Below are 17,049 nucleotides of genomic sequence, written 5' to 3'. Positions count from 1 at the left end.
CAACCAAATAAACGGGACGTACACGGCCGTGAACGACACAATGGCCCTGTACCTCGCACAAGCAAAAACCCTTATGCGCAATTTTAACGATTGTAAGGTCATACACGTCAAGCGTAGCGAAAACAAATCTGCGGATGCGTTAAGCAAGCTTGCATCATTAGCCTTCACCCACTTGGGAAAGGACATCCGCATTGAACTCCTTGGAGCACCATCAGTCCCGCACAAGGAAATCTGTGTCATCCAAACCGGCACAGAAACGTGGATGACACCAATAATAAATTACCTTGCGGCAGGTATACTACCAGAGTCAAAAACACAGGCAAGAAAAATACGCTGTAAAGCACTGAACTATCAACTCATCGATGACATCCTTTACAGACGTAATTTTCTTGGTCCACTCCTAAGATGCGTAGACAACCAAGATGCTGGCTACCTCCTGAGGGAAGTGCACGAAGGCATCTGTGGAGTACACGCAGGTCCACGCGCTGTTGTAGCTAAGCTAAACAACGCGGGATACTTTTGGCCGGGGATGCATACGGATGCGCTGGCATACATCAGAAAGTGTAGGTCTTGCTAACTCTACGCACCGAACACGCATCGCCCGAAGAATGAACTTGTTCCAGTCACCTCTTCATGGCCATTTCAGAAGTGGGCCATCGATGTGACAGGCCCATTTCCCACAGCAGCAGGGAACGTTCAGTTTCTAGTGGTAGCCATCGACTACTTCACCAAGTGGATAGAAGCAAAACCCTTAGCCCAAACAACCGCAAAACATATCAAAAAATTTATTTGGGAATTTATTATTTGTCGTTTTGGACTTCCACAGAATTTGGTGAGCGATAACGGCACCAACTTTGCTGACAAGAAGCTACAAAAGTGGCTTGAAGAACTTCAAATCACCCACACCTTTACCTCAGTGGCGCACCCGCAGGGTAATGGTGATGTGGAAAGAGCAAATAAGAGCATCGTCGACGGCATAAAGAAAAGACTATTGGAACACAGATCCGGCTGGGTGGACGAAGTTCCACACGTCCTTTAGGCAAACAGAACGCTGAAAAAGGCAAGTACGGGAGAAACCCCGTTCAGCCTCACTTATGGCACTGAAGCCATGGTCCCGGTCGAAATTGGTCTACCCTCACGAAGGGTCTTGATTCAGCCAGAAGACAATGATGCAGAAAGACGGTTAGACCTTATGCTAACCGAAGAACGCAGAAACTTAGCCGCAGCGCGTGAAGAGAATTACAAGCGACAAATGCAAAAATACTACAACACGCGGGTAAAACTCTGCAACTTCAATGTAGGAGACTACATATTGCGTAACAACGAGGCTTCGAACCAAGAGCGCCCAGGAAAGCTGGTCCCGGTCTGGGAAGGACCATACATTATCAAAGAAGTTTTGGGAAAGGGCGCATACCGGCTCGAAAGGCTCGATGGCACCCCCATCCCAAGAACATGGAATGGAGCTCAATTACGCAAATGTTACATGTAGATCAATTCCAAACTTATAAAGAAAAGGCCTAGAGCCACTTCTAATGGAAATGATTCTCCTTATCACATTGACGCTGATGGTCTTACATTTATACTTATGATCTGACCACACTGATATGCCGGTATTCACCGCATAAATAAGTGGGGAAGTCGTTGCGTGTGGAAGGCGGCAAAACCCGCATAAACACAAAAAACGGCAAAAATTTCTAAGGAAAAGATGAGGAAAACCTTCACGCAGGTCAGTTATAGGTGAAGTTTGGTCATCCCACTAAATGAAAGTGACGGTCCTACCCGCACAATCATGATAGAGGAAACTGAACATTAACCTATTGACAACCGCGCGTCGAAAGGTTAACTTATTCAAAACACTTAGAAAATTTCTAAAAAGATGAGGAAAACCTTCACGCAGGTCAGTTATAGGTGAAGTTTGGTCATCCCACTAAATGAAAGTGAAGGTCCTACCCGCACAATCATGATAGAGGAAACTGAACACTAACCTATTGACAACCACGCGTCGAAAGGTTAACTTATTCAAAACTACTCAAGAAATTGCTAAGTTAAACTAAAATATGCGTGAAACAAAGATTCAAAAATAAGAGGGAATATACCCCCTTACCTTGGTAACCAAGAAACCGTAAGACAGGTGCGGGTACAGTGTCAAGGCGAAACCCTTCACATACCTAGCACCTGCAGGGAATTGAAGCCAAGAATACCTTGGAAACCAAGAAACCGTAAGACAAGTGCGGGTACAGTGTCAAGGCGAAACCCTTCACATACTTAGCACCTGCAGGGAATTGAAGCCAAGAATACCTTGAAAATCAAGAAACTATAAGACGAGTGTGGGTACAGTGTCAAGGCGAAACCCTTCACATACTTAGCACTTGCAGGGAATTGAAACCAAGAAGGATCTTCTGGGCCATGCTTGTGGAAAGGGAAATAACATCCCCACATAGCGGGAACGTTGAGAACTAGATTGTTTGAAGCTCCAAGATGGAATTGGTTGTTTAACATAATTGATCACTATGTCTAAAACTACCAAAACCTCGTGGAGAATCTACACAAGTGAAACTCAACGCTCCTGACTTGCGAGGAGGTTACACACCTACCTGCATCATACCCAAAGATCAAGCAGAAAAATCGGGAATTTCTGCACGTGACATTAGGAAAACCGCGGGAAGAATCCCCACGGAAAACCTTAAAACTAAAAACCCTTTTCAAAACCCCTTGCTTAAGTCCAAAAGTTCACCTCACTTATTAACAATTCATGAGAAGAACAATGGACTGGGGGGACTTGAAGAGGTAGGTCCCAGCAGAGCCCAGTTGGACCAGCAAGACTCACCTTGAAGAGGGACGTCTGCGCAGAGACCAACTGGTTCCGCAGGACCCACCATGCTCAGAGAGATGAAGACCTTACGCGTAGTACGCCAGCTGTTCCCGCAGGAAAAGCCTCCCAGTGGTGAAGTACCCCGCTTGTTCCCGCAGCTGCGGATACAAGCCATGAGGGAAGGCTACCCGCACTAATAGTAAGGCTACACGCACAAGGCACTAACTCTCAATAATTCAGTAATGTCACCTGAAGAAGGAATGAGCAAGGCGGGAATACTCCCGCCCAAATGAGCCAGTCCGTACGCTTCTGGAAGATCTTTTGTACTATACCTGCCAAGGTATGGACAAAATAGACAAGATCTGACCAAAGCAGCCCATGAACTAATCACAGGGTGACAGCTCACCTACAATAGTACGAGGAGGAGCACGCTTTAGTACAAAATGTCACTATCAGCCGCTGCCTACTCACCAACCCTCATCGTGGCATGTACATAGCCTGCAGTTGGTGGGAAAGGAATAGTACACAGCCGGCCATGTCACCATCAGCCGCTGCCTACCCACCAACCACCAGCATGGCACGTACGTAGCCCACAGTTGGTAGAAAAGGAATATTATACAGCTGGCTGTACCTGCTTGGAAACCTACCTTCGGCTATAAATACTCCAACACCTTGGAACGGTATCATCATCTTATATCTTCATATATCATCACATATCATCTGATATTATCTTATCTAGCTATTTCTCTTAATATACACTTATATTCAGAGCAATCTAGTCTGATTCTCACGCCGGAGGGTGGTCACAAGGAGGTACCCCCCCTTCTCAGTGACGAGCTCACGGTGTCTGTTTTGCAGGTCATCAGAAGAATAACCATCTTTGCCGGACCTAACCCTCGTGGGAAACATCTACTTAACCCTAAGATTATCCGTAATCTGCCGGGGTAACCTAGTGTTTCTTCAATATGCATGGTACAAGTTTGTATATGTAATACGTGTCTGTAAATCCTTAAATACCGGCTCATGTCACAATATTGATATCTATAGGTTGAAGATAACTCATGTAACGTTTCCGACATGAATATCTATGAATCCAACAAAAGATCTAATGATTTTAATATAGTAATAAACAAAACTCTTAGGTTTCTAAATATAGAAATAGAGTAGTGGAGCCACGTGTGTGAAATTATTGATGATTAAGTTTGTGACTCAAAATGAAGATGGCACCATAGATGCTTTGGCATGTAGTTGATGACATGGAAATTTATTCTTTTACGTGAAATGAATTGACACCTTATTTGTTAGGCTGAGGGGTGTGGGGGGCTCTAATGAGGGCGCGAGTGGGGGCTCCAGTCAATAATATTGTGACGTGTGGCAGAGAGAGAAACTGGATAAGGGGGGTGTTGGAGCCCCCGTTGGAGCCCCTGGCCCTGATGTGGAGGGGCTCCAGCAGGGGCTCCAGCGGATTTTTTTTTTATTTTTTTATAAATATATTCAAAAAACGTATTATTAAAAAAACTCATAAATTATTAAAAAAAACACACATTAAAAAAAATACATTAATATCTAAAATAAAATAAAAATAAAAGTACTAAAAAAAACATTATTCTTATTCTTCGGTTTGGTCTTCTTCGATCAACCTCTTTCGGATACGTTCCTTTTGCTTTTCCATCAGCATTTGATCGACCGGATTTAGGTTACTGAAGTCTCTAGTAAGGAAGTCCAAATCTCTCATTCGACTTTTTTCCTTTTTGTCATTAGAGACCACCTCCATGGTTTTTTTGAATTTATTGAGGGATGCAACAAGATCGACGATGTTTACGGCCCCCCCCCCCCTCAGCCGGTTTTTTCCCCTTGGCGTCCCGTCCCAATGGCCGCCTCCTCGGCGGTGAAGACGTTTCCTCCCCCGCAATGTTTAGGTCGAATCCAACGCGGCAATCCGACCCGGCGGAAGTGCTATACGCTCCAGACGAACTAGTTTTAGTCCGTTTCGGCCCTACTTTCGCATCATGGTCCGGCGCCACAAGCTCAACCCACTTGGAACACCTTTTCAACCTCTCCCACAACTTTAAATCGTCCCACGTCTTCACCGTCCCATACCTCCGCAAACACTCCTGCCTCCACTCTTCGACCGTGAAATTGTAAACCGCCAAATCATCACTGCCACTTGGTCTCATACGACCGGCGTTCCTGTTGAAAAGATTAATAAACAAGCCGACAAATTTTCTGATTTCGGACCACCGACCCGAAATCATATCGGCGTTTCGCTCTGTACTCCCAACGAGCGTATAGAACGTCTCCCTAACCTTTGTCCAAAAAACCTTGCTTTTTTGGTAGTCGGCTGCAAAATGAATAATTAAATTAGATTTCCAGTTAACTTTTTTATTTAACTTTTTTATTAAAAATCATTTTTAAAAACGTTAAAACAATTACCGCAACGCCGATCCTTAGAAATGACTATCCAAGCCCGACACAAGGCTTCCTTCTCATCCGATGACCACGGAGTGGTTTTCCGTTTCGTCATCGGAGTCGAAGCCGGTCCCGGCCCGTCCGTTGCAAGTTGTTTTTTCCGGTCGACGCGTCTTTTTGCTCCCGTAGCATCACCGTGTGATTCTTGTGTCTCTGGAACAACAAAGTTAGGAGACGGTTGTATGTTGGATGGTTGAAAGCCGGATGTTTCTTGCGGCCCCGAATAAAACATCGGTTGGTCTGGTGACGACCATAAATCGTCGTCAATATAATCTGAATCTAGGTTTGGGTACCAATTTCCAGACATTTTTTTAAAAAAAAGTTGGAAAGATGGGTTGAAATGGGTTTTATTTTGTTGTGTTTTGATATGGTTGATATGTGTTTTGAAGTTGTGTATTATATAGGACATTTTTTTTTTTTTTTTTATTTTAATCCAACGGCTCTTTTGCCCCTCAACGTTCACTTTTCTCTCTCTTCTCCCGCGACCATACTCACGCCTGCCTGGGGGCTCGCGCTCGCGCCCCGGTTCGCGCCCGGTGGTGTGGGGTTAGCGCCTGGGGGCGCGAGCGGAGAGGCTCTCGCGCCCAGGTTAGCGCCCCACACCCCTCAGCCTTACCATTCTAACAATGCATTCGTACCCGAATGAAAAAACAATTTTTAAAGTCAAATCATGTTACAAGACAAAAGAAACTACAAAACAAAACGAAGATATTCAAGATAACTTTTATTTATATATATATATATATATTATCACTCTATAAAATATATATTAAGTTTATGTAATCGTTTGTTGTCGTTTGCATGTTATTTTATTGTAATCGCTTTGTAGTAATTAATTATTATGATAATGATTAGCTACAACAATGAGTTTATGAGAAGTATTTGCAACAACAAATAAACAATTCAACAAACGAAATATGTAGAATTCTGATTTCAGGTTTAGGTTATGCATCGTTGATCCGTCGATAATTACAAACAAATATTTATATATTTTACTTTTTTGTAGCATTTATCATAAATTACTTACTCATATATATCACAAGGTGTCATTTTTTGTTTTTAAAAGATTTAAAACTACATTAACAGCTTGATGTTTTGCTCACCACTTCATGTGATTATATCTCATAGTTTAATTGAACATGTAGGTTATATTCTAATTTCATAATTAGTGTTTTTGAATAATTCTCACAAGGTACCATTATTCAAATTTTAAAACATCAAATGTTTGAGAAACATCGACTATAAAAACTTTATAACAAACCATCCAAATTTCAATCTTAGTTTCTTTTGGTGTGAAAGCCCGTGCACGATTACCTATTATATGCAACTATTTCTTAAGCACACTAAAAGCTCGTCCTCCGATATCCTTCATTGAACTCTCTTGAGCGTGTGCAAATTTTATACATCTTTTACCGATGGGAACCGAAAACACTATAACAAACACAACCCATTCAGTGTAAATACCATCGACGAGATAATAACCATATTTGTAACCTACTCCACCAACTTAAAATGAAGAATCATGTACAACTCGTTAATAACATCGTTAAATATAGGTTACTATACTAGTCAAGAATGTTAACGTCGCTATATGAACAGGGTTCCAGGACACCATAAAATGTGTACTATATCTGTAGATCGTGTTAAGCGACTTCTTCGAAACCCATTATTGATGAGGATGATCACCTCTGGCATCTCAGGGCCGGCTCTAAGGGATGGTCGGGTGGTCGACGGACCCTGGCCCGACACCCCGTTAGGCTCGGATTTTTTTTTTAATTTATATATAACTTTATGAAAAACAAATGTATATTTAATGTTTAATTTTAACTACACAATCAATAGCTTGGTTTTGTGGCAAAGGAGTATGACTTCCAACAAGATTACAAAATCACTTAGAGACATGTGTAACCCTATTTATATACCAAAAGTTTTTTACACAACCCGAATTATAACCATGTAAGCCAATTTAAAATTAAATTGTTTAAACCCAACAAAATACTTATTTTACCTAAGGCTCAATAATTATTTTTGCCTAGCCCAAATATTTGTAACAATTCTCGGAGACGGGCGTGTGCCATCTCCATGTTGTTGGACGATTAAAACACTCCCAATGCATACCATCCAAGCTACCAAACGTTCATGTGAAACCATATTTCGCTTCATGTGCCTCATATGATTGTAGAATGTCGTTAGAATTTGGTTGGATCAGATATTATTTCCCATAAATCCTGATGATCGATAACCTTACAAAATGCGTGCATGCTTTCTTGTGTGGTTTCTATCAGACATCCTTAAATATTCAACAACATGAATTCATTGTGGCTTTAAACCCAGTTGACGAAGTGCAATTGTGCACTTTTGGTAAGTCGTAATCCCCCTCCGTCATCTCGCATCCCAAGCTAATATGAAAAATGGATCATCGGCCTATATCATTAGCGATTCATATGAATAGCGCTTGGAAACTCGAAACCGTCTATGGAACATCTTTTCATCATAAATAGGACTCTCCTAAATGTAATATTTTACTAGTTCTTCACGTTCTTCGTTCTTCGCAATTTCTATTGATTTGTAATCTTATTGACATTCGTGTGGACCGTTGGCTTTCTTTGGCTATAGCAACGGTTGTAGCCAACAATAAACAACACTATTTAGCAATCGTCATCGGATTAAAAATTCATGATTTGTGAAGTGAAGATGAGTTTTTCTATATGAGAAAAAATGACAAACGTGATTTGTTTTCTTAACTATTAAAAAAATTATGCTTAACGGTCACAAGACTGCTAGTTTTCAATATTTGGGCAATGAATTATTTTTTAAAGGAGAGCATGGAGGTACGTGGTGAAACCCTCATGCCACAAAATTTCAGTGTTAAATTGGGATAACGGGTGTTGTTCACCCCCCCCCCCCCCCACCCCCCACACCTGCCAACTCATCAACCTGGACGGTATTACGTGCTCCATACCGAGCTGTCTAAGGGGTCATCTGGAACCCTTCACCTAAGCCATTAAAATGTGCTAATCGACTCAGAAGCTCTATTTAGGTTGTTTATAAATCTAACCAAACTGATTCAGATAATTTCTTTTAGTGGACTAAACACACTTTTGTGCTAGTCAGCCTCTTAATGGAATTATAAAGAGACTACCAAACAACTTCTAACTTGTTGAAAGAAACTTCAAAGTAGAAATAAATAAATAAATAAATAAATAACATTGTGTTCCTGAGTCTCATTTAATGAGGGGAGAGGAAGGAAAAGAGATGAAAATATAAAAAAATCTTGTTCCATAGATTTTTTAAGAAAGGGATGGGAGGGGAAATGAGGGAAAATGCTAGAAAATTTAAACATATTATCATCCTCCCAAATTAGAGAGATTAGGAGAGAAAATATTTATGTCTAATTATAACTTTTATCAATTCCTAAATTACCCCTATATTTAAATCCATGTAATTGTTTACTTAAAGGGTATAATAGGAAAATGTATCTTTCTTTTCTTTTATTCTTAACTCGGGAACACCTAAAATGTTTAATTTCTCTTCTTTTCCTTCCGTTTTCATTAAACTCGGGAACACAAAATAAAATCACACATTTTCCTTCCCCTAGCTTTCTTTTCTGTCATAATTCCCCTCCCCTCCCCTTCCTTTGTTAAATGAGACTCGAGAACACTGCGTAAATTTGGTTTATTGAAAATCTGAAATGATTAGTAATGGAACTTTGCTTACCTGTCTAACCAAAAATGCTAAAAAGTGAAATCCAAGATACCATATAATTTGTGATCTTCTTGTCTAGCCAAATTTTGGTATATTCTTGTTTTTATCCTACTTCTTCTAGATATTAGATTAAACTAAAACAAGTTTCTACGTATTTTCCTTTATTATTAATTAACAATACATGTTATGGGCTCAAATAAATAGTGATGTTAATGTTAAGCTAATATAATATAATAGATAGCTTTTGGGTCAAAAGGTGAAGGCAATATTCCAATATATATAGTTTTGGCCGACAACAAACTTTGCAATGGAAGTCATCTAATCAAATAATAATAATCATCCCACTATGGATGGAATACAAAGTGAGATGCTTATCCTTTGTCTCACTGCTACAAACACACGCCAATTTCATGGCAGACAAAGATATATCTTCAAGTCTTGTACATTTTCACTTCATATCTTCTTTTAATCAATCCATAGTCTTAAAACCTACATCCTAGATTCATGTCACAACACAACTTCCTTGTGTCTGTCACTTCATTAAAGTAAATCATTCGACGGACGCGTCGTGTTCAATACATAGGTTTAACTTAAAAGTCTGAAATTTATACAAGCATTATGATAAGTGATAAGTAATAACAACATAAAGGACGAGTTTCATACGACAACACGACTTTAAGTTTTTTATGAATTATTATTAATCAGATTTTCTGGATGACAACCGAGTTGGCGAGGCCAGCCTGCTCAATGGTTTGGGTTGGATCAGTGAGGACTTTGGGTGGGAACCCAACCGTCTGCAGCTGATAAGCTCTTGAACCATCTGGTCTTGATGCATTAATAAAGGCTCGAATGTCAGCGACGGTGTGATGGTGGTTGAAGTGAGCAATCATTCGAGTGCCGTCAGCTAACCGAAGCTGAATAGAGGTGGATGGTAATGTGGGGTTTAGAACCAGACCGCCCGAAGGGGCGGCAGTGTCGGTGGCGGCAGTTGAAGTATTGGTGGCTGGTGCTGCTTCGTCTGTGTTTCTGCCTAGTGTTCTTCCTACTCCTTGAAATGCAACTTGGGGTGCCACCACGGGTTCCTACAAGATGAATAATATGTAACACGGAAACATAATAATAAAAAAATTACGAAGATTTTTTTGAAAATTATATTGAGGAGACTCACGGTACGGTTTTCATCTCGCCTTATCAGATTGACGTGAACCGAGGATCTTCTATCTGCAGGCTCGAGCTCTCTTGGACACTCGGATTTCTTGATGCTCTGCATACATATTGTGCAAAAACTTGATTATTGAAAAGAAAAGAAGATAAGAGGTGGACAGGTTGCCAAACGAGTGCAAGTGACTATTTATGCGGGTCAAACTGGGATAGGTCAAACTGGAATTTTATAAATAACTAATTTACAGTTACATAAATATTACAATTATAAAAAAAATTACTTTTGTATTATAGTAGTTAGCAGTAGGTAAACGAACCAAACGGAACATAAAGAGATCATGTTTGTGATCGTTCGTTTAACTAAACTGACAAACGTTCAGACACAAACAATTAAACAAATGGGGTTTTCTTGTCCATGTGCGTTTGTTAGGAAAATGAAATGTACATAAACAAACAAATGGGGTTGTATTGTTCATGTTTGTTGGTTAAGAGAATGAACATGTTCGTGTATGTTTGCTCGTTAATAGTATAAACGAACAGTTAACAAACAGTTAACGAACACAACAGACATAACTGAAGACAGATGAAAAAACATAAACAGGCGTAATTTGATGAACATTAATTAATAGTGAACGTGAACATCAATTTGTTGGACTTAAAAAATTTATAAAACTAGACTAAATTGTAATAGGCTTAAGAAATATAAACGAATATATAAAGGATTGTTAACGAACAAACTTAAAACACACCTAAACTAACAAGCATAAACGAACATAAATGAAGAATGAACATAAATGAACGTTCACGAACATATACAAACAAACAATACATGAGTTCATGTTTGTCCGTTTAACTAAACGAATGGAAACTTCTGTTCATGTTCGTCCATTTAATAATATATAAACATAAACAAACTTTCCGCTGAACGGTTCTGATGCACACCCACAGATCTGGTCAACCCATCTGACTCGTTTAGAGCAGTTGCATATGCCTTATGTCAGTTACCAGAATTGGAGAAGCTAATCATGGGATGGTTTTAATGTTTTATCTTTCTTTTTGAGTGTCATATCTTACCCTCCTCAGACCCTACCATAGCATTGCTATTGGTGGGATATACTGAGTACGATGATGATGATGATGATAAGTTAAGGTTAGGGACGTTGGTGTTTTACTTTTATTTATCAAATTAGGTCTTGTTACCTTTGTAATTGGATATTAGCCGTAGTTATAAAATGCGCTAAACGTAGGCCTAAAAAAACGAGGGCTTGAAAAAAAAGGTGCACTTAAATTAAAAATATATTATGTATATGAAAATTAATACTATTCTTCAAATGAAATAAACAAAAGCTATTATATAACATTTAATATCATCTAATTAGTATCAAAAGTTTTAAAATAGTCAAGAATCAAGATTCAAATGTAATTTCAAAACTGAATTAACATAATGTTCAATGTAATTCCTTTGACCTCTCCTAAATCTAAGTTTCGATAACACTCCTTGCATTTCTTTTGGTCGGCTTTTATCTTCTCATGTTCCTGTCGTAGACAATACTAAAGTGCTCGCCTAGGAGCTAGAAGCGCATTTATTGAGCCTTGCCTGAAAAATGGGCCTATGCGCAAGAAGCGAGGGCTTTTAATTACTATGAGATTAGCTTATCTCGAATCAGGCCTACTATCTTAATTTTACCATCTCAAATTCTCAGTTCATATCAGGTTCGCTAAACGTCTGGTTCGTTTAAAAGGTTGTTAATCATTTCAATACACTAAAAGTCTATGACCAACTTTCAGCCATTTGGCAAGTTCAAATTGTATCCAAGTTTTAAACTTTTACCCATATGACCCATTAAAGACACAACACCAATATTATAATAAGCAAAAAATACCACCTTTGACTCAAGAAAACTGTTATATTCATTGTATTACCAACCTCAAGAAAAGATGCATTTTCAGGGTCATCGAGCCTCCTCAAAGGTCCATCATTAACAGTGAAACCATTTCTCCAGAAAACAATATTGTGGACCACATTCTGCGGTTGCTCAGGGGCAGCAGCTGGTGCAGGTGCTGACTCACCACTCAACGATCTTCCCGTGCCTGTAAAACTTTGAGAAGGACGGGCACTTTCCATGGGCCCCTCCACACCGCCTAATTGCCTCGCTTGGTTAAATATTTCATCCACATCGTTACGCTTGTTAGGATCTTGAACAAGCATACCACTGAAAATAATAATTTCAACAAATATCAGTAATATTACGAAATACAAACTACCTTGTGTGAATTAATATTGAAACTAAACCATGTTAAAATACTAAAAAGCAGATATAGAAGATGTAATTATAGTGCTCCATAATGAAAAAGACAAATCATGTTTCGGAACATAAAGCAACAACTTTTACACAAAAATCTTTCAAAAGCTTTAAGCTTGATCAAATAGTTTTAGAGCATATACAAAATTCCAGACTCCGCACTGGATAAATTTCTGATTACTAAATCCTAATTAACCAAGCAGTTTTCCACCTTATAATGAAAGTTTTCAAAATGTGATAATAAATTTAGTTTTCAAATTTCTGATCACACTGATTACAGCTATCCTGATGATTACAGCAAATTTGCAGTTGATCTTAGTTTTGATATTTCATTGTAATCCTATATGGTTTTGTATAATACTTACAACTATCTACTTTGCCAGTTACAAATTACTTTGATATTATTATACAAAAGAACAATGGTAAAAAAAACTGAATTTTAAAAAGGGGCAATTTCATAGAATAGTAACCAGGTTTCAAAAGTGTTTCAATTAAATCACTCAACTTTCATATTTTAATATATTATTAAATTAAAGGTTTTAATATGTTTTTTTAGTATGTTTCTTTTTCGTTTCACTTAGGAAATATTTTTATTTTTTTTTATTAATGTTGACGTTGAGTGGTCACGTTGATTTTTTTTTCTAATTATAATATAATTAACATTTTTTTTTTAAATTTAACTACATATATTGCAAATCCCGACCCCCCACATCTTATCCTCCATTGTTTTCTTGACACACAAAAAAATCGGTGAGACTTGATTTGAAGAGTTAGTGACCCGATTTGAGAAATACTTGCATGAGTGACCTTATTGGAACACTTTTGAAACTTTGTTACTAATCTATGACATTTTACCTAAATGAACTATTTGGATACAATGATGCTGATGCTATTTATTTAAGGGCTTGCGAAAAAATTTACTGCATATGGATGCCAACAAAGGCCCGAGAATCCAAGATTAATAATACAAACTAATAATACGAAGATTTTAATGACTGCAAGGATAAATGTTGCGAAACACAATCACTTATCTTTTTGGCAAGTTGGAATGTTATCAGATGTGTTTTTAATTATAATTTTACTAAAAGGGTATAATAATAAAGAAAAATGTAACTTTTTCTTCTTTTCCTCCCATCTTGGGAACACATAAATGTTTAATTTCCTTTCTACTTTAATTCATTTTCCTTTCTTTTCTCTTGTTAAATGAAACTCGGACATTAATCAGATATAAATATGCAGACCGAATCTCAATTATTGGAAACAAACTAGAAAATAACCCGCCTACCCTATCTTTAACCAACCAACTATCTAATACCAGTTCATCAAACTACACATTCGCACAACCCTAATTCCTTAAAGCTGCAGTCTTTCCACCATTTTTCTACAATTCTCTCAATTTACAGATCACAAACAGTAAAAAGACGAATGATGTTTCTGAACATCAAGCTGCAAATTTCACACGAAAATCTTTCAAAAGCTTTAAGCTTTTTCGATTAGTTAAGAACATATACATATATCCAAACTCCACACTGGATAAATTCCCGATTACCGAATCCTAATTAGCCAAGCAGTTTTCTACCTTACAGTGAAAGTTTTCAAAAAAGTGTTGATAAATATCGGTATGACACTTTTTACTGCTAATTGAAGCCATAGTTATAGGTTTTCAAGCTACAACTTTCACACGAAAATCTTTCGAAAGCTTTAAGCTTGATCGATTATTTTAGAACTTATACATAAAACCAGACTCAGCATTAGATAAATTTCCGATTATCGAACCCTAATTAACCAAGCAGTTCTCTACCTACCTTATAGTGAAAGTTTTGGAATTGTTTTACTAAGTAAAATTTAGATCTTTTTATTGCGAATCAAAGCCATAATTATCTAGAGTTAAACATAATCAAATATAAATATCAATTATTGAGATAAACTTGGAATAACCTACCAACCATATCCATGGTTGTATTAATCCCGCCTAGGCTCTGACTAATCGCTAGTCCCTACCTCACCGATTAGCTGGCGTTTAATCGCTATTTGGTCAAACTCGATCAAACTTCAAAATTTGTTATCGTATATTTCAAAAACTACATATAAATTCCAATCTGATTAATCCCAATTAATTGCTAGTCCCTACCAGTGTTGCAAAAATCCCGACTAGGCATCGATTCATCCCCAATTAATCGTTAGTCTCCACTTAACTGATTAATTTATTTACATTTTCTTCTCATTTCATTCCCCTCCCCTCTTTAAATGAGACTCGGGAACATAGCGTAGTCCCTATCTTTAATCAACTAATTATCCGATCTCAATTCATCAAACTGCAGACCCATTTCTACAATTCTCTCAATTTACAGACCCACAAACAGTAAAACTAAGAACTTATGCAAACTTTAAGATAATTAATTAATTAAATAATAATAATAACAATAATAAAAGTTTAAACCTTTTTTCGCCGCCGGTGTAATACTCCTGAGGGCCATCGGAGTCACTGTCGGAGTCATTAGCGGATGGCCGGTTCAAATCGGATAGGGTCCGAATACCACCGGGTCGACTGCTTGAGGGTTTCACTGGTTTCTTATTATTGTTATTATCACGAGAACTACTCATCTTTGTGTTTCTTTTTGGTTCCGTCAAGAAGATTCGTCTGTGTGTTGTTTTGGTAACTCAGTTTGCAAGAAACATAAAGATGGGGGTGGGGTATGTATTATAAACCAACAAACTTTTGTTGGGATTCACGAGGGGCTGTTTGGTAGCCTCGTAACAGTCATTAAGAGGCATATCGTCTGAATGGTTAAGAGGCAATTTTAAGTCTGAATGGTTAACAGGTTACCTCTTAATGGTTACCTCTTAACCATTCAGACTTAAGGCTACCTCTTAACCATTAAGATGTTATGACTCATTAAGAGGTAGCCTCTTAATGACCGTTAAGAGTCTACCAAACAGCCCCTTCGGTTCAACGTTAAACTGAGTTGACAAGGGTTAACGAGTGACACACAATTGTATATTAATTAAGGGAGGTTAAACAATTTATTATGCTATCCAAAAGGGGTTGCGGCGCAGCTTGTCGTCCGCTTACCTGCCACTTCATTGTAAATCGTTTGGACGTCACTAAATTAAGAAAGATAAAAAAAGAAGCAAACAAAAACAAATTCTAATCAAGAATATAAACGAGGTTCGGTTATGATAGATCGCTTAACCATAGCCTTAACTGAATGGGCGGCTATTTTTGTATTTTTCTTTTCTTTGTTCGAGTTTAAATTGGTTCGGTTATGGTGTACCAAACTCAATTATGAAGTTTCGAAAATGAAATATGTTGGTTTCAACATCTAAGTTTGGTTATGGTGTTCCAAGCTTTGTTATAGATAGCATGCAACATAAATTTGTATGTTAGATGTTAGAACTTGGAAAGAGATGTAAAAGATTGAAACGGAGGTATAAATTTTGGAACAACATAAATATAGAAGGTTTGGTTAGGTTTAGTTAAAGGAGACACATTAATTGCGACCATAACCGAATGGTCGGTTACTAACTTAATCATATTCACTTGACCATAACCATTGAATTTGTTCAGTTATAATTAATTTTGGTTAATTTTCTGTTAACGATGCGGCTTTTTTATTATGGTTCGATTTTTCCTCACCCTTTATGTGATGTTAGATTCTTTTTCCTTTTTTTCATTTGTGTACAACCAATTACTACATTTTACATAAATTGGATGTGGCTTAATGGTAGAGCACTCACTTTACTAGTGAGGGGTAGGGGGTTCAAACCTCACTATCACCAATTTATTTGGGAGATATGAGGGATGACACTGCCTTGCCAGGGTTCGAGTCCTGATCTCACTCGGTTTTACCGGCTCCTCGCTGTCGTGCCATTTGGCGGGCGTGGAGGTCGGGTTTTATCCGATGAATCCCTCAATAGGTGGACCGCTAGGGGCTCCGTCCGTCCAGACTAGTGGCCGGCTCGGGCTACCTTTAGCCAATGGGGACCGCGTACGAAGTACCCGACGTTACTTAGTTGGTCGTTCAAAAAAAATTACTACATTTTACCAATCAATAAACATATTTAAGTTTATTCAAATTTTTATTTATAAAAATAACCTCCACAACGTCATGATTTAGTGGTAACACTTGAATTAATCAACTCCCTAAAACAAAGTCATTGAGTTAAATTTGGAAAGGTAGAATTATAGAAAGAGTTACAAGGATAGTTTTTTTTGTCATAAGAAAATCTTAAATACATACTTACTCTTTAAGATTCAGTTAGGCATACGATATTTGTCTTTTAAACTAACTAATGCTAGTTTTCATGTTAAGTATAAGATGACTATTTTACTATTACTATAAAGACAAAAAAAACGTTAGACAATCATAATAATGACTACTTTACTCACTATTCTTGATCGGCAACTGCCGAGAGTGACTATCAACGTCAACCGTTTCAGACCAACCATTCAGATTCGTTAAGAATTTTCGGAAACCCTAATGGCATGAAGAAGGATCAAACAACTCAACAAGAATTATCAAATCATTACGATTGAAGCAACGCAAACCAACCATTCATAATCGAATGAGCTAAATTATAGGTGCAACTTACATCGAT

General features: G+C 37.9%; 1 protein-coding gene across 1 annotated transcript; it reads right to left on the bottom strand.

The window, feature by feature from the left end:
* Nucleotides 1-9,649: 9,649 nt before the first annotated feature.
* LOC143529709 (plant UBX domain-containing protein 4-like) lies at nucleotides 9,650-15,073 on the bottom strand. Its single transcript, XM_077025441.1, has 4 exons — nucleotides 14,891-15,073; nucleotides 12,075-12,360; nucleotides 10,155-10,250; nucleotides 9,650-10,068 (listed from the first exon to the last, which is right to left on the bottom strand). Exons 1-4 carry the CDS (start codon nucleotides 15,052-15,054, stop codon nucleotides 9,688-9,690), a joined length of 927 nt encoding a protein of 308 aa, XP_076881556.1. The 5' UTR covers nucleotides 15,055-15,073; the 3' UTR covers nucleotides 9,650-9,687.
* Nucleotides 15,074-17,049: the final 1,976 nt, after the last annotated feature.

Source organism: Bidens hawaiensis, unplaced genomic scaffold (assembly GCF_021521415.1).
Source record: "Bidens hawaiensis isolate Kalapana, Puna unplaced genomic scaffold, B.hawaiensis_p1.1 tig00008655_1, whole genome shotgun sequence".
Lineage (NCBI taxonomy): Eukaryota > Viridiplantae > Streptophyta > Magnoliopsida > Asterales > Asteraceae > Bidens > Bidens hawaiensis.
This window is presented reverse-complemented; position numbering and strand designations above follow the sequence as displayed.

Excerpts from the sequence above, each read along its gene's own strand:
- LOC143529709 (XM_077025441.1), bottom strand. The coding sequence starts at position 15,054 with ATGAGTAGTTCTCGTGATAATAACAATAATAAGAAACCAGTGAAACCC. Across the intron at positions 12,361-14,890 it reads TACACCGGCGGCGAAAAAAG|TGGTATGCTTGTTCAAGATC; the intron begins GTTTAAACTTTT and ends TATTATTTTCAG. Across the intron at positions 10,251-12,074 it reads AAAATGCATCTTTTCTTGAG|AGCATCAAGAAATCCGAGTG; the intron begins GTTGGTAATACA and ends ATATGTATGCAG.